This window comes from Synchiropus splendidus, chromosome 5 (assembly GCF_027744825.2).
Source record: "Synchiropus splendidus isolate RoL2022-P1 chromosome 5, RoL_Sspl_1.0, whole genome shotgun sequence".
Lineage (NCBI taxonomy): Eukaryota > Metazoa > Chordata > Actinopteri > Syngnathiformes > Callionymidae > Synchiropus > Synchiropus splendidus.
In genome coordinates, this window is record NC_071338.1 from 28,206,444 (window position 1) to 28,229,926 (window position 23,483).

Consider the following 23,483-nt stretch of genomic DNA (forward strand, 5'->3'; position numbering starts at 1 on the left):
ATCATTAGTCCATTGGCAGCTTCCTTCGGCAGTGAAGTCAAACGGACGTTAGGTGGCAGTAGCGTCCCTGCGATACCTTTTTAAGAGTCACGCTGGCGAGGCGAAGCAACGGGAGGCGAGCGACGAAACCTTCGATACGTGGTAAGTTGTCTGAACGATGTCTTACCGCGCTTCTATTGTAGGCTGTGTTTTATGTTGTTAAAATGCCCGCTTCCTACCTCCTTTTGATGGAGTTGGTCACGTGACCGGATGTACCGGATGAAAATTTTACTGCGTTCATCTACAAACCTTCAAAGCTCCAAAATATAATGAAACAATCCTAAACGTTTTCCTGAAATACATTCATCCTTTGTGGCGTTAACTCAGTTTCCAAGAGGAAGAATGAAACACAGTATTAACGGACACCCAGACAAGCAGTTGATCCACATTTCGATTTATTTCCGCGCAAATTTTGATCCCTAATTTCACAGCATTCAGAATTATTGGCACTCGCGGCATCGACAAGCGAAATGATGTCAGATCTTCTGCTATAAAACTGTTGGCACTTTGTTGTGTTTTTGGCATTACCGTCCAACTGTGGTGCTCCTTTACTTCTTCACGTTTTCTGAATATCTAAATCTAGCGTTTTGAATGAGGTTAAGGGCTTTTGCCTTTAGTTTTTGCCCCTGAAAACAAGAACAAAACAAAATCTAATCCATCCATGTACACATCCATGTTGGGCTTGAGGAATCGTCGAATAGAAACAGGACAGTTTCTTCGCCTGCTGATAGATCCTGTCTGCTCCCTTTTCCGAGTCAAGTCAAACCGAGCCTGAGTCCTTTCAATGTTCGATGGGTTTTTACAATATTGATATGTGACGCCTCTCTCACCTCCTGAATGATTTCCTGGTTGCTACACTGCCGTGGCTCACCTTTTCAAAGAAGACAAAGCCTTCCTCATCCTCCGGCCTTGGAGTGGGCTCATTGAATAAACGAAGAAAAATAAACTATGAAGAGTGAAACTAAGCTGCTTCACGGCCTTGTTGTCGTCTGGTCAAAAAATCAGTCGTTGTCTTCAGGTAAAACAATAAACTGAGGCAACTAAAGTGATTCTGGATGGAACAAAACGTCACTTGCCTGACACCTATATCAATGAGAAGAAGTGGAACGTGCGTCCTGGACTAAGACTTTCTGTTTTATCTATTTATCTTTTTAAACCATCTGCACTAACTGCCAATCATTCACCAGAACTGTGTTCCGTGATCTTCCTTCCAACACCTCTGTCTCCATGCCATTTCCACCGTAGATACAGCTAAACCCCTTCTCTTTCCATCTGCCATCCGAGCATCTCACAGCTGAGACTCTCAGAAGGTTTGGTCACGAGTCTCTTTTGTGGCTCTTCACCCTGAGATGCCGTGTGATGGATTTTAACCCTGTTCCTGACCAAACATCCCAAAGTGCACCAGGGGCTCTTTGCATTCATTCCAACTGATTGTTTCAAAATGAGAGAGAGAGAGAAAAGTATTGCACGTCTTTAAGTGGAGTGGGCCGCCTCCAGAGTTCATGTCCGACCAGTCTGATGAGCACCAGGAGGGTCTGTGGCCCCCTCCCCTGTCTCTCCTCTCTTCCCTGCTGCGTCACAGCTGCTTGGGCCTCTCCATCTTCAGAAATGGCTCTATTGCATCAGAGTCGCTGTGATGCTTTCTCTCCCTCTGGGGCTCCACTTTGCTGCCGCGTGTCCACGATGGAGAGCGCATGTAGCCGCCTTTAGGGAGGACAGGATGGTGTGAACCTGCAGAACAAAGAGACACAGAAACGTCGGTTTGTTTAAAGCCATGAAGCCGGTGCGACTGAGATAACACCAAATACAGCATATATATATCCGATCCGATAGTTGAATTTTGATATCTGCCATACCGATATATTCCTCCGATCCGATATCAGAGCTTAGTTTGCTGCATTTTTCAGTGAATGGATACAAGACACTGCTTTATTTGATCATCGTAACATCATATACTGGCTCTAAACAAATCAATTTTCTATATATATATATATATATATATACACACACAGTATATAATCTGTGTTGACAGTGTGGTAAAAGAGAACTTGCCAAACTGTTTCAGCAGGAGCAACTGCCAGTGAATTTATTTATCTTGTATAATTTGCTGTGTGGAGTTTTAGTATGTGACAAGGGCTTCGTATTAACCGCAGCAAGAACTCAAGAACTCAAATCCAGGACGAGTCGTTCGAATGTTTTTCTGCACGACCTGCAATCCGGGTCATGTGTGTGAAATTGGTTGCTGTGAAATGCGTAGGGAGACTCCTGCTGCTGTCGCCATCTTAAAAAAAACAACTTGTTTTTCAAGATTGAGGCTAGTTTTAAACTAGCCGTCCACGGAGCCTATGTAGCGAGGTCTTTAGGAAAGGCAACTACAGGTTCCATTTCTGCACTGACATAGACACACTTCATCTTTCAAGACAGCAGCAGCCACGGGTCAAAAGTCACCCCATAAAGTTTGGCAGTGTCAGTCCCATGATCTCTTAGGTGACATCTGGTTCGACATCTGTAGGCATCTGTAGGAGTCTTTCTCCGTACAGCCCATATCTGTTACCCTTGATAGTGAATAATCTGGATTTTTCTCTCCAGTATGTTGGGAGATGGTCCAGGCCAGTGTCAGGCAGGAGTTGCTCTGTGGCTTCACTGGCAGATAATGTGGTTGTGTGCCTTCTGGATGCATCAGTCAGCTGTAAATCCGACCTTTAGAGTCAGGAAAGGAAAGGACGAGCGATAATCAGGTGTAAATGTTGCCAGTGGAGCTCAACACAACCGTTTAAGTGACTTTCCTGGGAGCTGAGTCTGAACTAGAGGGCTGGAGCCTGTTTTTAAATAATGTAAGAATCCAAATTTAGCAATGAACTCGCTGACTGTCCTGTCTCCTTCACCTCTGCCTCAACTCTCATGGGCGCGACTCTTGCACTCACCGACCATTGCGTGGTGCTTTTAAACTCCGGCACAAATAACAAATCCACTTGTCCTCACCGGACCTGTTTTAAGACTTAATGATCAAACGAACGCCCCACGTTCTTACTGTCACGTAGCTGTTCTAATCCTCAACTCCCCTGCTTTCTTATGCTTGCTCCCTGTTTTTATCAGAAGTGTCAAGGAAAAGGTGGAAAAATGGTGGATGGGTTTAAGGAGAGCAGCTGAGTATATCATCTGTTGATGCTTGGGAAGTTTAAAACGTATTTGTTGAGGCCAAACCAGGTCATTTCACCGACTCTCTTTTAATAAAATACTCCATAGAGTTCACATTGTGTACAACGGGAAATGGTCCAAATTGTCTTCACGTATTCACTAGAATCTCAAATGCCGACTGCTTCCGTCTCCACAGTGCAGCTGCGCTTCACTGCTGGGACGTTTCTTTCTCTTCCAAGACGACAAACACAGAGGGATGGAAGCGAGTCTGAGGAATGGAGGTAGCGCAGAGACAAGATGGAAGAAAGCACTTATTTATGTCTCAGACTAGAGGTTGCATCACTCGCAGATGGTTGATCTATTTATACTCACAGAGCTTCGGATAAAAATAAAATGTCGAACGACACGGTGAGTTTTCGTCTGACGTGTATGAACAGTTCAAGCCTGAATTGACTCCAGCTGTGTGCTCTTCCAAGTGCATGTTTACCCTGGTGTCTGTCAATATCCCTTGTCATGAAATAGATGTTAAGATTCTCTGCATGGAACAAGCGTTCCTTGACTCCCCCACAACCATGTGTGGCATTGTAATGTCTGAATAATCCATACTCCATCTGCACTGGACGCTCAACAACTGAGCTGCGGTGTGGACCGCAGCAGCGTTTAACACATTAGCTCACACATTAGCTGACACATCGACTGTGACATTAACATAAAGGCAAGCAAAATAAAAGCACAAACCAAGATGTCACAGAGTTTATGTTTAGACAAAGCTTTCCCACCTAGTGAAACACACAGACGGTGGAGGGCTGTGGATGGGTGCTGTATGAAAATGTCATCTAACGTCGGGAGCGTTGCAGGAGGGAGTTCATCACCAGCATGCAGGATGAGGCGTCACGTCATGAATAAAACATCGAGGAATTTTAGCTTCCCCTTATAAAAAGACACTACCGCCTTTAGACACTGAACCTGCTGCTTTAACACACAGGCTGGGCCTTACATTCTCAAATACACATGCTTATACAGTGGTACCTCGGTTTTCGAATGTCCCAGAATTCAAACAAATCGGAGTTTGAACAAAATTTTTGAGATGTTTTTGCTTCGGAATTCGAACGAAAATCCAGAACTCGAACGGCCCCCGACAAAAGCCGGAAATAACATGACACGCGGACCGATCAGCTGACCCACGACGCGCTTTGTTATTGTGTATAACGCAGCCTCTGTATGCAGACGTGTCCCGTTAGCTCCATTTACTGACTGTTTTTTCTTCATATTGAGGTGTAAAACCTTTCCTGTCTCCACACTGGACCGTGGTAGAGTGTCACAGGGGAGGTGCTGGAGCGCTCATTCCAGGGTTTGATGTCCTGTTGTGGGCTGGAGCTGGGACAGGGATGAGGCGAGTCTGGGACAGAGCGTGACTTGGTTTATGACTTTGTCACAGCCAAACTGCACAGAAGCGCACATTCAGAGCTGGACACGCACCGGGCACCTCTTCACTTCTGGAGAGACGTCACTCACTCGGCAACCCCTCCCACATGCAGCGGCCACACACATAGAGGAACAGCGCCCCTGCAGCAGACACTCTACATTCACTCCTACAAAAGACTATTTTAAGGCTTGGAACGCATTATTTCTTTTTCCATTCATTGTAATGGGAAAAATCCATTCAGATTTCGAACATTTCGCTTCTCGAACGGCCGTCTGGAACGGATTGTGGTCGAGAACCGAGGTACCACTGTCTCGTCTCAAAGGGACGCAGTGACAGTGATAGCACTTGGGTTTGAGTTCACGTGTTGAAATGCAGCAGCTAGTGTGTTTCGGTTTGTTTAAGATGCTTTAAATGCTTTGTGTTTTTTTTTTTTTGATCAGTTGAAACCAGATTAGAGTCGGCCATTTCGGTCGTTCTTGTAGCTCTTTCTGTGTCAAACAGTATGTTTTCAGCGAGACAGTGACTTTGTAAAGTTAACATGACTTGGTGAATAAAAACATGTACATTTTTATTTTGATGACATGCAGGATAAATGTGAGCATTTTTTGGTATCAGGGTAACCGTTGCATTCATCTGTATTGACCGAGTAGTTTAGTAGTTCAGTTGTAACGTTACCTGCCGGAGAGTCATTGTGGTTCTCTTCATCTGAGTCAGCAAAAACTTCAGCCAGCTCCTGGTCTGACATGTCGGTCAACTCGGTCAGATCCAAGAGGTCAAAGTGCACTTCCAGAGAGGACACGCTGCTCAGTGGCTCTAAGTGATAGAAAGAGAGAACAAAATTACAATTCAGTGAACGTCTCATACGTTGGTCATTGGTTACAGTTTTTAATATTTAATTGTGTTACCATTTTAGATATCACAAGGAGGGACAGGTGTTGGTTGGATATCATACATTTGTTTGTCTAGTTCTGCATGTTTTTTTTCCAAGAAGACCCATCCTGACTGTTGGCATTTTACCATTTTGAGAAAATACACTTTTTATCAACCTTTATTTATCAGGCAATTTATACTTGAGATGCAGCTCAAAGCTATGTCCACATGCCCAGTGGTGAACATCTAAGTGAAAGAAGGGGGAAATATATTGGGACACAACGGCACTTAATTACAAGGTGTTTTTACAATTATTTTTATTTTTTTATTTTTATTATTTTCATATTTTTTGCTACAGGAAATCCTGATTATATGACTGTTACTGTTAATAATTGGAATTCTAAAAAGAAATTAAATATAAAGGCCTAAAAACAAATCTAAAACTTATATATAAAACAAGTACTGAATGATGAAAAAAAAACTACAATGTCTTCTGGGCCGCATAAATACAAGCCGCATGTGGCCCACAGGCCATACTTTGCCCACCTCTGATCGAATGGTAACTGAATTTTTGGACTGAGAACGCAGAGTTCACACTTTAGTAGAATATGTATGAACCAAACACAGTCAACACTTCAAATGTAAATCTGCCTGAAAATGCAACTGCAACGAAGGCTGTCACATTTGCGTCATTCTGTTGTCATGGTGATCTATATATATATATATATTTGGTTTCATCTCAGCTGTGGATAGATGCCTGTCTGATAGACAGATCAGTGGCTTTTTAACTGTGAATGCACTGACTGAAAATGAAGATTTCTGTATATTTGGAGATCTGAAGTGGAGATGAAGTTCGCCGTATCAAGGAGAGGAGAAATGAAGATGCTGATGTGGCCAGAATGATCAGCTTCAGCATTTTTTGGTTGAATCCACTAGTGCTGTTCTTTTCATCCACCCTTCTGCTCACGTATCCCCCCACCCCCCACCCCATGTCTGTCTCCCTCCTCCCACACACTTCCTCCTTAAATAATTGATTTATCTGCTCTTTCTGCCAGACAGACGCTGAAACAACTGCCTCCACCTTTTAGACAGGATTCACAGGACTAAAGAGAGGACGCTTTACCCGATGTTGACTTTTGGGCAGAGCAGTAACAACATAAACATTAGCATCTGGTCATCGAGTTTTTAAGTTGTTCTTTCTGAGTGGTTCTATTAACCGTAGTTAAGTGGAAACCTGTTAGTGTGAGTGACAGTGGGGTCTCTCGAGTCTTTCCAGAGACAGTCCAGAAGTAATAAAGAAGTTCTTCCAGGCATCAGTCTCACAGGTAGAGCTGCTGCTCCTGCTGACCAAACCATGCCTGTGCTGGCATCACAACAAGTCGAGCTAGAGCAGTGTTTTTCAACCTTTTTCAAGTCATAACACCCTTGCTTCATTGAAAAAAATCCTGAGGCTCACCACCAAAGGAACCTTGGCCAAAGCGCACTTGTGCTTAAAGTCCTGTAGAAAATCCCTATTCGTTTGTGAAAAACTGTAGCTACTGACACTCTTTATTTGTTTAAAAAAGAGTGGGCAATATGGCAAAATATATCAGGATTTATTTATTTACTTATTTTAAATAACAGTCGCGATTTTATCGCTTCTCTTTTTTGTATGATTTAATGTAGTTTTGAGTTTCCAAACAAATCCATGAGTATCAATAAAGTTTTGCAATGAGACGTCACGTTAGCCGTTAGCTCTGTTAGCTCTGCAGTGCAGACAGTCTTTGGTGTTGTGGGTCTGACAAGGATCCCTCCCTCCATGGCTCTGTGGTGAAAGTGTGTGGTCAAGTTAGAGGCACATCAGGTTTAAAAACAGCTGGAGGTTGCGCATGTGAGCGGCTTCTTGGCTGCGAGTGTGTGGGAAGAGGAGCGCCGCGCACCACAGCAGCGCTGCTCTGACTGATGGACAGATCAGCGATCAACACACTGGAGCTTTACAGTAGAGTGGATAGAAAGAATCTCAGTGAATCCATGTGATCTCCTCACCTTGGTTGCTCCTCAACACCTTCTAATTGTCATGATTTAATGTCATCATATCGCCCACCTCTATCTCCGGACACCTGAGGTGAAATTGGATCATTTTCCCACGGCACACCTGACACTCTCTCGTGGCTCGCTAGTGTGTCGCGGGACCCCGGTTGGAAAAGAACATCTTCATTTGGTCATAAGGCAGATTATATTTTTGTGTTATGAGCATCCACTTTTGTCTTTTCTTCTACTCTTCTTCTGTGTAAAGTTGAGATAAAAAAACAATGGTTGTCATTGGGCGAGAGGAAGGAAAACACCCTGGACAGGTCGCCAGTCCAGCGCAGGGGGAACGCACACCTGGGGACATTTTTAGAGTGTCCAAGTAACCTAGTGAGCATGTCTTTGGGAGGAAACCAGAGTGCCCGGAGGAAACCCTTGCAGGAACAGGGAGAACATGCAAACTGCACCCAGGAAGGTCCAGAGCCGGATTCACACCCTGAACCTTCCTGCCGAGAGGCTGCAGTGTTCACTATTGCTCCACTGTTCCACCACTCCTCAGTTTTGAGACTGCTAAAAGAGAGACTGAGCCATTTCTCATGAGAGGGGTCTGACCTCAGGGCTGAGGAGAGTCTTCTTCTTTATTGGAGAACAGTCAGCTACATTAAGAAAACATGATGGATGAATGGCTCTATTTCCATTTCACTTTGTATGGCCTTCACCGTCTTCATTACAGTGCGGTCAACATTTCTTCTTACATTTACAACAGATTGAAAAAGACTTTCTTGCAACAGTTTCTCCCCATTATTCCTACTTTCCCTGACAGTTATTATGCATAGCTGTGTGTATGTTTGTGTGAGGTCCTTCATGTTGTGCTGTGTTACTGTCAGTTACTTCAGCTCTTTGAAGTCTCAGATATATTTTCTTGAAAAAGCTCATGTTGTTTACGTTTTGTCCGAGAGTTCCGCATTTTCACTCCCACTATTGCAGTGCACATCTGTCCTAGCATACGGCTGGTAGACGTTCCCTGTCCTTCTCTGCTCCTCCTCCTCTTCTGATCTGATAGCAGCCCATTTCTGGCTCTGAACATGACCGGCAGTGTTTGTCTCTCTGGCACTCTGGATGTGCTCTATAATCTGCCTTATATATATTATTCAAATGGCCTTTTTCTGTAATACTTTGGTAGCTGTGGGAGTATCTCAAGCCTCATTCAAGTAGAATTTGTTCACTGTACAAAGTTGTCTCGAGGACTTCATTCTGATGTTTGTTCATAACGGAGGATGACAGACCATAATCACTGGTGATAAACTGAAGGGAGCAGGGTGGACTTGTGCTGGGTGTTACGAGAAAAGAACAGAGCGCAGTCGCATACCATGGATGTTGAATAATGTGCTGAGGTTCCTTCTGAGGTCACGAAAGCCACAGGCGTCCACTTGTGCTACACACTGGGCAAAAAAGAGCTCAGCCAGTGGAGCAAATAAAAGCAGCCCTGTCAGTGAACTCCACAATGTCACACTGATGCACAGTCACGGCTTTCAAGACAGTGGAGCAAGTGTTGGTCTAGACTATTTTATATAGAACAGACCAGTCCAAGTAAAACTGTCGCTGGTGACCTGGAATAATGTTAGTGATTTGTGAGCAGCACTTTTGGATGAACCTTAACACTCACCGCAGACATGAAAACATGCAACAGGAACAAGTAGAATGTTTACAATCGCGCTGTCAGTCTGCTCTCCTTCTGTTAGAACCAACGTTTACTCACGTCTCTTCTCGACTATGGGCAGCAGACTGGCGGTGTGTCCAGAGAGAGCGCCCTCCTCCAACAACTCCTGAGACAGGTCACCTGAGGTGGAGGGCTTCAGCAGCTTCTTCATGTCTTTGTTGGGCTCTTGCATGAGGGACAGACAGTGTGAGCAACAAGGAAAGGTGCAAGAGAAAATGCAAAGTATTTCATATTATAAGACAATATTTTGTTCACCAATACACCAGCCATATACCCCCGATTTGATTTGCTTTTTAAAAGGGAAATAAACATAGTTATCAAAAAAGATTTTGAACATAATGACACATATCAAATGCTATTTATTGAATGTTTTCTATATCACGCTTTTGAGTTTACTCGTACTTTGAGAACCACTGTTCTAGTACATTAACATGGGATACTTTTATTGTGTATTTGTGTTTAGCATTAAGCAGCATGACCACGAATGTTTGAATGATAAATAAAATAATGAAATATTGAAATAATCTCTCAATGCCCAGCTTCAGCAACACAATGAGCACGTCTAACTCTGGGGTCATAGTTCTCAACAGGTTTCAGCATCCTGGAGGTGGAACCTGCAGAACTTATTGCAAGGAGACCACAGGATAAAGCAAAGGAAGTTGACTTAAGAATGAAGTTCTACCCTTTCGAAACACTCATTGCCACTGTTAAACCTTATAAGTTGGCCCCAGAACACTCTCCACAAGAGCTGCCTTTCAAATCGCTAGCTTCAGTTGTTCCGCCATTAAACCACAAAAAAAAGTCATTTTGAAGTGATAGATTTTCCACAGGAGCGATGTTTTTCACATCAGACGTTGACAGCCCGACCGTATCCTGATGGATTACAATGTAGCGCTCGCCATTATTACAGAAATATTGATCCACGAGACCCGACTTGTCTCACGAACCCTTTGTTGTTATGAGCGCTCACAGCATGGTCTCAGTTATAGTCAGCAGACGCTTATTACTCAACTTCACACCATCGATGGAATGAACATGGAGTACAGCATGACTCAGTGTGTCCTATAATAAGGTGATACATCGCAGTCAAGTGAAATGCTTAAATTTGACTCTTAACTTTCGTCCTGGTAATTTATGTAACCTTTGTGTTCCCTGAACGCCACATTCACGTCTCAATGGTCTTAAAGTCTATTAGGCTAAACGGGTGATTTGTCCTTCCAGAACGCCTCATGAGGAGTCAAAGGCAGCTCCTTGTAAAGAAGTGAGAAAAGGTAACTGTTGCTGAGGGTTTGGTTATAAATATCCAGCGTCAGGCAATTAGAATCTCATATCTATAGCTACAATTCACCACACAATGATTAGTAATTCATGGATTTGCATAATGAATCCTCCATTAATTATTGAAAGACTCTGCCGTGGCTCTGGGCGTGTGATGTCACAACTATTTAACTAATATTGTCACACATTCTTCGAGATTTGATATCAAATCTGAGTGTGTGTATGTGGTCTATTTTGTCCGTGAGTAAGAATGTTGAGGTGATAGTATCCACTCTCAGTACATCCATCCTCAACTGCCTATCCATTGCTGGGTCGCGGGGGCAGCAGCTTCAAAAGGTTGTGCCAAACACCCTTCTCCCGGGGCAACATCCACCAGCTCAGACTGAGGGATCCCGAGATGCTCCCAGGCCACTGGAGAGGTATTATCCCCCCACCTGGTCCTGGGTCGACCACTCAGTCTCCTCAAAGAGAGGCATCCAGGGGGCATCCTCAAGAGATGCCCAAACCACCCCAGCTAACTCCTCTCAACGCGGAGAAGTAGCGGCTCTACTTCAAGTCTCTTCCCGAGTGACAGAACTCCTCACCTTATCTCTAAGGGAGACACCAACCACCCGTTGCAGAAAACTCATTTCAGACACTCTGATCCAGGTTCTCCCTTCTTTTTTTCATAGGTGAAAGTCGAGATGTAGATTGATCGGAGCTTTGCCTCTTGGCTCAACTCTCTTTTACACGCAACAGTGCGGAAGAGCAGTCCCACCCCTGCTGCACAGATTCGCCAACCTATCTCCCTTACTCCATCTCTCGAGAACAAGACCCCAAGATACTTAAACTTCTCCACTTGAGGCAGGGACTCATTCCAATCTATCCTCTTTTGGTTGAGAATCATGGGCTCGGACAGATGCAAAGCGATCCAGAGTGAGCTGAAGGTCACACTGTGATGAAGCCATGAGAAGCATATCCTCTGCAAATAGCAGCGACTGGATCCTCAGGCCACCAAGACCTCTCAGTGTGTAACAAGTAATATTGTGGTCAAAACAAAGAGATTAGATTGCCCCTAGTTTAACATCATGACACACCACACCTGTGCTGTTATATTGATATCGAACCGATAAACATTAGCCAGTAAACAGTCCTCTATTTATTTGTTTTTTATTTCTTTACATTTTGGACGACTCTTCTACGACTAACTTTTTGATTATTAACTTCTCTCCCGTGATGGACTTGAAAACTCAAGAACCACCTGCTGAACTGGCTGTGTGGTGACTTGCAACACGCCTCTGCCAAAACGCAAAAAAAATAGATAAATAAAGAAAAAATAATTGCACATACGGACGCTAATCCGACAGTTCCCAATCTGTCCTCTATGATTCAGAGGAACAGATGGAGAGCTGCAGAGCAGCAGGATGAGAAGAGCTTACAGCATTTCAACCTAACTTCTCAACTGAACTTGGAGGACGATTGACTTTGATCCAATTCATTCAGTCTTGATTTGTCAGTTCTGAAGGAAATCTGTATGTTTTTGGTGGAGCCCTGAGCTATGGAACACTTACTATTATTTTATTATTATATATTATTGATTTTTGGTTTCTCGTGTTTGTAAGAAACGTGTAAAGTCACTGCAGAACAAATCTACCTGAAGGTATGAACGTTGTAACCTGAAGCTGATCACATTTTATCATCCATTTGTAGAGTTCAGCATGAAGGTTGCAGCTACAGCCTTAATATTTAAAATATGGCTACCACATATAGCGAAGAACGAAGGCCACTAAGGTCATGTACAGTCCATGAAGGAAGATTTTGTTAAGCTAGACTTTATTCATTGTCAGTTCTGACTGACACAACTGACAGCTGACATAAGTTCACAGTGTTAAATATTATTTTGTGCCTGTTCATTTATCAAATACACAAGAAAATCTATAAAAAATAAACTAGAAAAATCACTGAAGGGTGACAAACACCGTTGGTGTGACATCCACTGAGGATTATTGTCAGTATTGTATGTGTTGTAGAGTTATTCAAAACAAAGTAAGTGCACACAAGGTATGAGCTCAACAACAGCAATGTCATCAACCAACAAATAAAGTCAAATAAAACACCACACATATTCAGTTTGTCATTGTGCAGTGACACTGTAGCTCTATATACTGATCTGCATGAGACATCCAGGGTGGTTGGAATACACAGTGAGAATCTGAAGTGTCGGATTAAATAGAAGAGTGTCTGAATGAAGTCAGCAATTTGATCAGTAACAGCGTTGCTGACTGCATTCACTCTGTGCTGCCTGGATGGATCCATGGGGCATGTTCCATAGGTGTTGTGTATCGATCTGGATTTGAATAGCCCACCAGTCTTTAGTCTTAAGGCAGTGTGAGGGAGCATTTGTTCTGGTTTACATTGAAGACTTCCAAGATGAAACAGGGTGCGTGGAAAAGGACCCTGAACGTACCCCTGCCTTTCACTCATTGGACTGAGGTGCAACCTTGGATGCAATGTTCTACGTGGAACTCTGGAAGTGCTACAGTGGCTGCAGTCGGTCCAGATGTCATTCACAATATTCATGACTTGTTCATGCCGAGCCACACCTTCATCTCCGTCTTCAAACTGAACACGCAATTCTTCGTATGAAACCATTCTAATTTTTGTACGAAGAAGATATATTGTTGAAACCAAACAACAAACTACAACAATAACTCTTCACTAACTATATGTATCATGGTCCTGCTTCACTTCAGTCATGCAGGAAGTGTCTGCATGAGCAGTTTTCCAACAGAATCGCTGCTCGGGCGTGCAACAGACAAAAGACAACAGTGGAGTGTGGCCGAAAAAGAGCAAAAGGACGGTCTTACCTGGGCTCCCTGCCCCACCCTGAGCCTCCATGCAGCCCACCACTGTCGACTGATCAGCACACCAGCATGGGAGAGCAGAGCAGGAGAGAAAAGGGGGGAAGAAGAAGCAAAAGCAGGCAAAGAAGAGGAGTTGGTTGTGTGATAAAGAGAGGGGGAGGAGGGGGTCGGTCGCCACACTGAGCTCCCTGCTTTTCCCTTTTGTTCAGCGTCGCTCTGAGAGGATGCCGCTGTCTTGGTCCGACTGTCTCATTCTCCCATCAGAGTGGTGTCACAGACAGGAGCGGCAACATTTCTGCAGCAAGCTAATCTGCCGGGTTCAGTCGGTGCAGCATTGTGAGGCTGAGCTGGGTATGTGCAGAATACACAGAGTCAGAGAAACTGAGAGAGAGAGAGAGAATAGAGGAGGAGGAGGAGGAGGGGAGTGGGGGTGCTCTGGCTCACAGCCCAGACTGAGAGGGAAAAGGGGGATCAGGAGGGTGATGGACCACAGTGGAGGAGAGGGAGGGGCTCTTATACACTATATCTGTGAGGCTGAAATGTCAGGTTTGCAAGACTCAACTGTGATCCATGATTGATCTGTGCACCCACTTTTGTGAGTTAAAAAAAATGTATTGTCCCGCTGACAAAATGCACCATACTTCCATATGCAGTGCAATATATGTTCACATACAGATTTTATTTTTCTGTTCTTGATGCAGCTGCTGAAGGAAATGTTGATGCAGAGCCTGAGAAAGCAGTAGAAACATTTTACCAAAGTATGTGCCAAGTTTTCAAAATATTTTCAGAAGGAACACCAGAATGTTTTATCAAACCCTTGGGCCAAAGTTTGTTTATAAAAATAGAATCAAACTGTTGGCTTCTTAGCTCGGCATAAAAAAGCTCTAATTGTATTGTATTTTTTTCTGAAAACAACTGTCGGCAAGAAAGAAATCAGTGTCAGATACAGAAATAAATACCCCGTTACACTGAATCATATCCCGGTATTGGGTTGCCCTCTAGTGGCGTCTTTTGGATTTGCCTCATGTTTTCCTGAATGTTTTCCTGAATATTGAAAGATTTTTGGTGTATATATTGTGTTTATCACATTATGTATAAATAACAATAAAGTATATTGATAAAAAGAATAGTTCGCCAGAAGGAGGAAGCATGATATGCTGCAAACTGTATATTGTGACTACAAATTCAACGAAGTCAGCAGCGACACGGTGGTTTCTGGCGCCTCTGTGCGTATTCGCTCACGCGCGAATTACCTTAATGCCACTGAAAACGTGCAGCCACAAACATTTGCCTGCACAAAATGGAAAATGTGAAGACAAAGCTTGAACTTAAAAGGTAAAATCTCACGTTGTCATTCTTAATGCATGTGTGACAGCCTTAACAAAACGTAAGTTAACGGCAGAACAAAGTGCGTGGATGCGTTTTACGCAACTCATGGCGTCTGTCTATACTTCGCTTTTCGTCCGGCCGTGCGCCCTCCGAGCTTCCGTAGAAATCATCAACACTGACAAGCAGCTGTTCCTGCCTGCAGGATTGTTTTACTAACCCACATGTGAAGCGTCTGTCCGCCGACACAAGCGACGCCATGGAACCGCTCGTTGCGATACACCCAGGTCCGTCCGTGAGTCCGGCATCTCTATGGTGGCGTTTGTTGGAAACACTCACCGTGTTTGTGTCCGCAGGGGCGAACAAATGGGACATCCGTCAGAAAGTTTGGGACTACATCGAGGAGAAGAATCTGGCCGACTTCCCCAGACCCGTCCACAACAGAATCCCGAATTTTAAGGCATGTTTGGGACATTTTATTAAAAGATTTGGCATCGGTAGTTGATGCACTCCAGCAACAAGTTTATTAAACGCGTTAATATGACGATACGATGCCTTTAGCTTGTAGCTAATTCAAAAGTACTAGACGTAGCGAGCGAAACCCGTTATTTTGCCATGTCTTAATATGAAATATCTTAATATCTTAATATAATCGAGAGATACTTGCTGAGGTGCCTGAGCTTTGCTTTGAACTACTCTTTCTTTGCAATGTCCGTAACTTATTTTTCCCTACCGAGTGCCGTTACAGTCCTGAAAACGATCTTTTTACTGGTCATATATGCGAGACAAAGTCCGGCGGTGCCTGCACTGATGGAATGGTTTCACTCCTGCAGTCACAATTCGGTTACAAGTTCAAAAGTAGCCACTGAAATGGCTGTTGGTGATTTAAAGGGCCACACTGAAAGCTGATATTTCAACCGCACAGCTGTTTCTCCCTTCCCCCTGCAACCGATTCACTACCAACCTCCTCCCAAACTCCACTCAGTCTTTATCAATTCTACACTCAACCAGTTCATATGAATCTATATCAATCACACGACACATGACATTTATTTACAGGTTGGAAAAAGCTCAAAAGCATTAGGCTACATCAACTAATCTTGGTTTAGTTGAAGCAGATGCACAGAGCTCTAGAGGCTGGACTTTCTTTTTGTTGAACACTGACAATATGACTGGCTACTGAAGCATTTTGAAAAGGTGGAGTAAGTCCAGATTTAACTGCCATGTAACTCAACCTGCCATGGCAGTGGTTGCCCGACAGGCCGTTCTGAGAACTTCAGGAACTGCTGGAATCCTCACTGGATGAAAGTCTAGAAGCAGTTGGTCCACGGCAGATGTCCTGTCAGCAGGTACAAGAACTGCTTGGGAAAGAGCTTCAGTGAAAACATGACCATGAGTTCAGTTTGCTGCTTAGTTGTGAAACCATACTTTTTTTTTTGTGGTAGATTTATGACCTGATGCACCTTCTGGCATCTTGTAGCAGGTTAACTCGTTTTTGCAATGTTAAACTGCATCTATTCCTGATCTCCAGAACCATTGCTATGTGGTAGAGCAGCGTCTTGATATCATGGCTGTGCAGCCAACAAATCTGCTGCAACTTGTTGCGAGTCGTGTTGATTCCTGAGGAATGTTTTCTGTATCTCCAGTAGAAAGAACCCAACACAACACCAGCTACAGGCACATCATTTAAGAACAGTCCACCTGTGACCGTTGATATTACAATTATTGTGTTTATCCCATAAAATGTAACTCGGTATGATCTCAGGTTCCGTTGTTTTGGCATAAATATTGGATTTGAGTAGAGCCTCTTTTTCTCCACCCCGATCGTCACTCATATTGTCACTGTTCTTGTGCACCAAGGCAAAATTGTCAGCATTTCTGATTTGACTATTTGCAGGTATGTGTTTAAGTAAAATAAACATCTGTTTCATTTAATAGTCGACTGACCACATTTCGTCCAAATTCCTATTTATAATATTGTAATTTAGAGTATTATTTTGCAGAAAATGACAAACAGTCAAAATGCTAATTAATACTCTAAATGACAATATTATCAATTGAAATGTTGTCAGTAGATTATAAAATGGAATTTTTACTTAAACACATACCTATAAATAGTACAATCAGAAATACTGACAAGTTTGCAGTGGTCTCTCTTCTTTTTTCCCCCAGAGCTGTATAAATATTTCTACCATCTTTGTGAGGCATTTACGCTTCTGTTTAGTTTAAAGAGTGACGGAACCTTCAGTCCGGCTTTGAGCTCATGATGCGTGCAAAGCTCCCAGTTGAAAGGCAAATATTGCCAGGACAGGATGTCCTTTAGCAGGAGGATTTGTCCTCTCAGTCAGATGTGGCGTTGTCATATTCTCCTCGTTCTGCCCATTTCATGCTGTCGTACTGGGTGAGCGTGCAGATATACATTTGTCTCCTTTAAATAGTTCTGTTTGCTGAAGCCGGCGTATCTTCTCTGTATATTTACCTGCCAGAATGCAGCCCAAGCATGCAACAGGCTCGGGGACCTACAGGAGTTCAAGTCCAGCCAGACAGTCAAAATAAACCCAGACAGACCTCAGCAGCAGGCCCGCTTTGTCACGCTGGAAGTAAGTTGGAACTGAGAAAGCCACACCTTTTCTCTCTCCCCCAGGGGGCGTTCAAAGCCTGCTCCAAGGTGTCTGAGCTGCAGATGTTCACCCAGACCTCCGAAGTGAAGGTGGATCCCGACAAACCTCTGCAGGGCGTCCGACTGGCCGTGCTTCAGGTGGAAGAAGGATGTTGTCTCCAAACTGCGTCAAGTCAAAGTCAACTTTGTCATGAATGCTAAATGCAAGATATCCAGTATCAATGAAATTGAGGTCCTGCACACAGTTAAGAGTATAAAAATAAGATAAATAAGATTCACATTCAAGTACTAAAGAGAATAAATAACTAAATAACAGAACACAGAATTGCAATAGTGCAAAGGCAGTTACGGATCCAGTCTGATGTGTTAAATAGACAAAGTTCCGCTACATCTGTTTAACAAACGTGTAAAAGCAAACTTTGTATAGGAAATTAATCCCAAAATAATCAAGGTCTGGTGTCTCTTTTATACTGGACCTGCTCCATCCACACTGTCAGCAGTAGCTAGTGTGAACAGTACAAGAGTTGAGGCTGGTCCTCGCGTGAAGGCGCGTCACAGTGCTGGAGTTGCCGGGGGAATCTCCCATGTTGCCCTCTGACCTCCGTCAGATCTGGGCTGCAGAGCAGTGGTCAATGCCCTTGACATTTCACAAATATTCGACCTCATCAAGCAACAGCTTTTTGTGGAATTTGATCCAGACTTCAAGTGCCAGTCTCTGCGCCCCCTTGTGTTAGTCTCGTTCCTTTGCATCTCATTGTGTTTACAAACCAAAGCACTGAGCTGCACTTAAGTTATTTTGCTGAAGAGCAACTAACAGCCTGTACAACAGTTTGTTTGATCTTTCCAGGCCAACAAGACCTTACTGGTGCCCACTCCTCGTCTCCGAAGCGGCCTGTTCAACAGGATCACTCCTCCGGCGGGAGCCAACAAAGAGCAGCTGCGCAAATGTTCCACCTCTCAGGTGCGGCGGCCACCAACTCGCTTTCAAACCGTACCTCCAATAATTGCTTCAAAAATAGCCGTTGAACTCTGAGGCGACATTTTAAAGGCGTTTAACTTGTCACTTGACTTTCCCCCGGCAGGGTGTGAAAGAGTTCAGCGTGCCTGTGGGCCTGGATGCCAAAGTGAAGGTGGATCTGGTGGTGGTGGGCTCTGTGGCTGTTTCAGAGAAAGGTAGGAGCAGGAGCGTCGTGTCCGATGACCAAGACTCAGAGTCTCGGTCAGTGTTGGGGATAATGATGTGGAGTAGATGCAGTACTCACAGTCATAATAGCCTCACATCGGCATCCACAGGAGGAGTGTCTGAGACCAGCTGCCCGAACTGTTGATGCGCGTTCCGTCATCTGTTCTAGCTCCTCTCGCTTGGATTTCGCTTGTAGCGCAGACTGGTCTTCACCTCTCACGTCAGACGCCACTTGAGTTTTAACACACATTTAGGAGTTCCTTAAATACTAGTGGTCGGACTTTAATGGGTTAATTACGATTAATTAATTACAACAAAAACACAAATATTTAATATTATATATATTTAATAATTTAATTGAACAGTTTGCTCTCCAGACAACAGGGAACCTTTGTAAGTGCAGGAGTTCCTGCTCCACTGATCCCACTGATGCACAAGACACGTGGCAGCTAGGATGAGAACAACAACAACAAACATGGAGGAGTCCCTGGACAAAAGCAAACAAAAGCATCTGTTTGCTTTTGTTCAGGGAGGTTTTTCACTACTCAATGGCCTAGGTTTCTACTCTACTACTCTGAATGTACTTGAAATTCTTATAAAATTCAAATTGTAATACAAATATTTTCAAGACATTAAAAGAGCTTTAGTTTAAATAAGGTGATATAAAAACTTGATTATAACCACCATCGTGATTTATTGTGCAATATTTTGATGTATAAATGTATATATGGGTCCAATGTGGCATCTTGTGGCAAATATTCTTATACTATTGAACTGCGATTAATTGAGATTAATTTATCACAAATTCTTTATTTAGATTCATTTTTTTAATCAAATCCCACCCCTAAAAAATACAAACTGGTGATTGTGATAGATGCTGCTTCTATCCACTACACATTATTGTATGGATCAGTTGCACATTATTTTATGATGGTTTTTGTTCATGTTTGCGCATTATTCCAAAGCACTTTCCCAGTTGGTGGAGTCCTCACTGACCATGGCAATAAAGCAGATTCTGATCTGTTGGTTCGCGCTGACACTGCTGAGCATTAACGCCTGTCTCTTTAAATTCACACTCAAAGGCTGGCACCTTTTGCATCACATGGAATTGTCACGCTGTTTCAGAAGTCAGAGCTCAGAGCTTGTGAAAGACGAGCGTTAATGTTGACTGCTTCGGCTGCAGGACTCCGCATTGGGAAAGGGGAGGGCTACGCAGACTTGGAGTACGGAATGATGACGGCGATGGGAGCCGTGAATGAGTCCACCGTGGTGGTCACCGTTGTCCATGACTGCCAGGTCAGTTGAACTCCAGTCTGCAGGTGTGTTCTTTCTTTAGTGGAACATGTTGTTGGTTAGTGCTTGCTGGTTTGTAGCTTTGTAAATGAATGGAAACAGTATTTTGTGATAAGTGTTGGTCGCCTCTGTTTTTAGGTCTTTGATACCATGATGGAAATGTCTCTTTTCAGGTTGTGAACATACCTGAAGAGCTCATTGAGAGTCACGACCTGACGGTCGACTACATTCTAACTCCGACCAGAGTCATTCAGACCAACTGTCAGCTTCCCAAACCACAGGGGATCATCTGGAGCAAGGTGAGCTCCACATCTAGAACACTTGTCTTTGATGATGGGCCAGGTCTGACCAGACCTCGGCCACAAGACATGTACAGAGGAGAGAGAGAGCCAGTACATTGGTAGGAAGATGTTGAGGTTGGAACTGCCAGGCAGAAGGTGGAGAGGAAGGCCAAAGAGGAGATTGATGGAGGTGGTGAAGGAGGACATGAGGTTTGTAGGTTTGAGGGGAGAGGAAGATGGTCAGCTGTGGCCACCCCTGAAGGGAGAAGCCGGAAGAAGAAAAAGATGATTCATCGATGGTTTGAGGGTGGCTGTGGCCAGTAGAGGGCGCCCCTTCACCGCCCGCCAAAGTATGTTGAAGACAAGGGGTAAATGTTAAAAGGTGACAATAATATTCTGACAATGCGTGCGTACTTTAAGAAGAGCAAGATATATATTGTAGTCTTTCCATGAATCTGTGTGTCGTATCGTTGACATATTTCCGCCTTAGGCAGTTGAAATCTTCAAACACACAAAATGTTCATGTAGACATATGAGTGATAAACACAAGGTTTTCTGAACATTAATATTTTTTTATGTATCTTAGTTTGACAAAATATATATGTATCATTGCCCAATATTTAGAGAACGTTTTTAGTCTGTCTGCTATTTGAATGTGAGCATTGCCCAAATTTCAACATGTCACATTCAGTATTAACTTATAACTGGAGGTTTTACAGTTCAACTCAGTTCAGTAACATTATTTCAGAGTAGTATTAAAACGGTCTTGGAAAGAATTTGTATTTTTAGAAGTTGTTTGTTTTCATTTATATGTATACTGATGTTTTGAATGTGAAACTGACTCGGCGCCCCCCAGAATTTTTTTCACCAGCTGCCACTGGTTTTAATATGCATGTCGGGAACAAGCGCTCACTCGGGCAAAACTGCCCTCTAGTGGACACAAACTCCTCCCTGTTGTGTGTAATTTTGTCTTCATGATATTTTTTACTTTCACGTTGCTGGGTTTAGATGCATTTTCTCACCTGACCTGCGTGAGCATATGTCAGATAGAATTTCATTTACACCACCTGTTATAAATTGTAGAGCGGTAACTTGCTCCAGTTCTGCCCTTAGAAGTGAGAAACCCTCTTTTTCTATCAGTATAAGCCCAAAACAAACCTCTTCTAACAGGCTGTCAAATGATTTTTTTAATTATGGAATAATCTGATGAAAAGTTGATAAGCCTTGGACTGTGGTCGAGTCGCCTCCAGAGATTCTGTTGTAAGTAAACAGGAGCCGGTGACCTGGCGGGCAGGAAGGCCGTGTCTGCTCATCAAAGCCTCTGGTGTCGCGCCAGCGCCGCTGTGCAGCGGCACAGGAACGGCGGCAGGTCACACAGGCCACTGTACAAACAATAGACTCGTATATCCTTTACAGGACTGGACGGCATCAAAGGCAGCCAGGACACTCTTGCACTCCACAAATCAACAGAATGGGTTTTATTTTTAATCTCAGAGGAAACCAAGTGTCATGCTGCTAACATTTTGGCACCGAGGTGGGACTGGAGGAACCAAAGCCAATTGATTTTCTTGGGTTTTTCAGTAGCCATCAACTTCATTGTTCCTTAAAAAAAAAAACAAAAGGAGGGATACTGCAATACAGCTTGAAATATTACTTGTCAGTGATTGGAGCCTGTGCTCACCTGTGGCTGAAAATGACTTTAATTCTAAACTGCCATCGAATGGAAGCACCTGGGTCCAAAAACTGGCAATAACTCAAACGTTTTCTGCGCTCAGCTGGACTCGGACAAGCTGGAGAAGATCCCCATCCTGAAGAAGCTGCGTGCGATGGAGGAAGAAGCAGGAAAGGATGTCACACTGGGGGCAGTTCCTGACCCGGCAGGACCAGCTCCACAGGCTGCTCCGTCCAAAAGGCAAAACAAACGCAGGCCCAGACCACGAGCTGCTGCTGGAGATGAAGGCAAGCAGAACCACAAGGAGGACAACAGAGAGGAGCCGGAGCAGGAGCCGGAGCAGAAGCCAAGGCAGCGCCCGCCCCGGGTGAGGAAAGAGAGCCGAGGTGAAGCTAAGGGAACCAGTGAAGGGGAGCCCCGAGAGAGGAAACCGGCGAAGGCTCCGAGAGAGAGGAAGGAGAGGAACAGTGAAGGAACTGGTGGGGAAGGTGTTCCCCGCCGCAGATATCCCAACACGGTGACCACCGTGCATCTGGGTGGGATTCCCAACGGGCTCCGTGTCAGCGAGCTGAAAACTGCCCTCCGAGAGCGAGAGGCGGCGCCGCTGAGGCTGACCTGGCAGGGAGCTCAGCACCGGGCCTTCCTGGACTACAGCGACCCTGAAGCTGCAGACCGGGCCCTGCAGTCCCTGCAAGGGCTCTCGCTGAATGGCGCCGACCTGCAGGCCGCGCTGGCCAAGAACCAACGTGGAGGCAGGCGACCCTTCGGAGCCAACAAGAGACCAAGGCCACCCTCTGCTCCAGAAGCAGCGAGCGGCGAGCAGACGGAGGTCCACACTCCTCCTCCCACCGCCGAGCAGTGAATCAGCACACGCTGTCAAATTAACTGCTCCGCACCTCGGATTGCAGCTTTTCCGATTGGATCCAAGTCAAAAGTGATTTGTGACTATGCCTCGAAATGAGCAAGAGAAATTTCATTTTAAAATTCAGTATAAGTGCCTTATTTTGCAGCACGTTTTGTGGCGTGCTGCTGAGAGCGTTGGTCGTCCACAGTCTCCTGAGTTACACTTTTAATACATGGAGATTTTTTTTTTTACATTTAACCTTTTAAGCTCTTTTGTTCTGTAATAATTGTAAAGTAAGATGACATGCAGTTTGTTTTCTGAAAAAAAGTGTGGACAACAGCTTGTATTTATGCATCTGTATTAATATTACTACTAAAGTGTTGAATTTGACTGGTCTTTTTCTCATGTTTATCATGTGACTATGCTACGTTTTCATCCTTCATGGATAGGAAGTGTAAATGGGATGCGTGGCACAGGTGGTCATAATGATCTGGCACCGCTGTACAAGTGTCTTTGTGACACCTAAGGCAGTCATTCATCTCTTCCCGACCAGGTTTTTGTATCATGACAGGCAAGTGCTAGAAAGCTACGCCACATTTGAACCATGTTCATGTGTGTTGTGTCGGTCAGCTTCAAAGATCAAAAGATTGAAAGGTATCAGGAGCTGCAGTTATCAGTCGAACTTCGTCACGCGAGTTCACTACAGCTGTGTTTATCTGATCGGGGCGGGGCGCCATTCTGTCAAACCACCCCTCGGCAGCGCCACCCATGTCGCGTGTGACATGCGTGTTGCTGGACTGAGAGCACAGCACCGACATGTTCTCTTCAGGCACCTTCTGCGCTCACTTTCCAGGTCTGGAGGCCGGTAACTCTCCTCGGCAGTGCCAGCTCCTCTCTTTCCACTCTTGTCCCGACACAAGCTCACATCATGTCTGTCTGCACG

At 44.3% G+C, this 23,483-nt stretch overlaps 2 protein-coding genes across 4 annotated transcripts; one reads left to right on the plus strand and one right to left on the minus strand.

Annotated features, from left to right (window-relative positions):
* Window positions 1-96: 96 nt before the first annotated feature.
* mthfsd (methenyltetrahydrofolate synthetase domain containing) lies at window positions 97-23,189 on the plus strand. 3 transcript variants are annotated; one of them, XM_053865771.1, is made up of 9 exons: window positions 97-141; window positions 14,853-14,934; window positions 15,004-15,107; window positions 17,134-17,247; window positions 18,115-18,228; window positions 18,350-18,440; window positions 19,634-19,746; window positions 19,917-20,042; window positions 21,800-23,188. In XM_053865771.1, the coding sequence occupies exons 2-9, from the start codon at window positions 14,907-14,909 to the stop codon at window positions 22,556-22,558; spliced, it is 1,449 nt and encodes a 482-aa protein (XP_053721746.1). In that variant the 5' UTR covers window positions 97-141; window positions 14,853-14,906; the 3' UTR covers window positions 22,559-23,188. The 3 variants fall into 3 exon arrangements, with proteins under 3 accessions (XP_053721746.1, XP_053721745.1, XP_053721747.1); XM_053865770.1 differs by lacking the exons at window positions 97-141; window positions 17,134-17,247 and adding an exon at window positions 17,292-17,405 and having other exon boundaries at window positions 14,793-14,934; window positions 21,800-23,189; XM_053865772.1 differs by lacking the exons at window positions 97-141; window positions 14,853-14,934; window positions 15,004-15,107 and adding an exon at window positions 16,718-17,048 and having other exon boundaries at window positions 21,800-23,189.
* Window positions 429-13,681, minus strand: dbndd1 (dysbindin domain containing 1). The gene is made up of 4 exons (XM_053865773.1): window positions 13,325-13,681; window positions 9,240-9,365; window positions 5,279-5,416; window positions 429-1,770 (listed from the first exon to the last, which is right to left on the minus strand). Exons 1-4 carry the CDS (start codon window positions 13,353-13,355, stop codon window positions 1,616-1,618), a joined length of 450 nt encoding a protein of 149 aa, XP_053721748.1. The 5' UTR covers window positions 13,356-13,681; the 3' UTR covers window positions 429-1,615.
* Window positions 23,190-23,483: the final 294 nt, after the last annotated feature.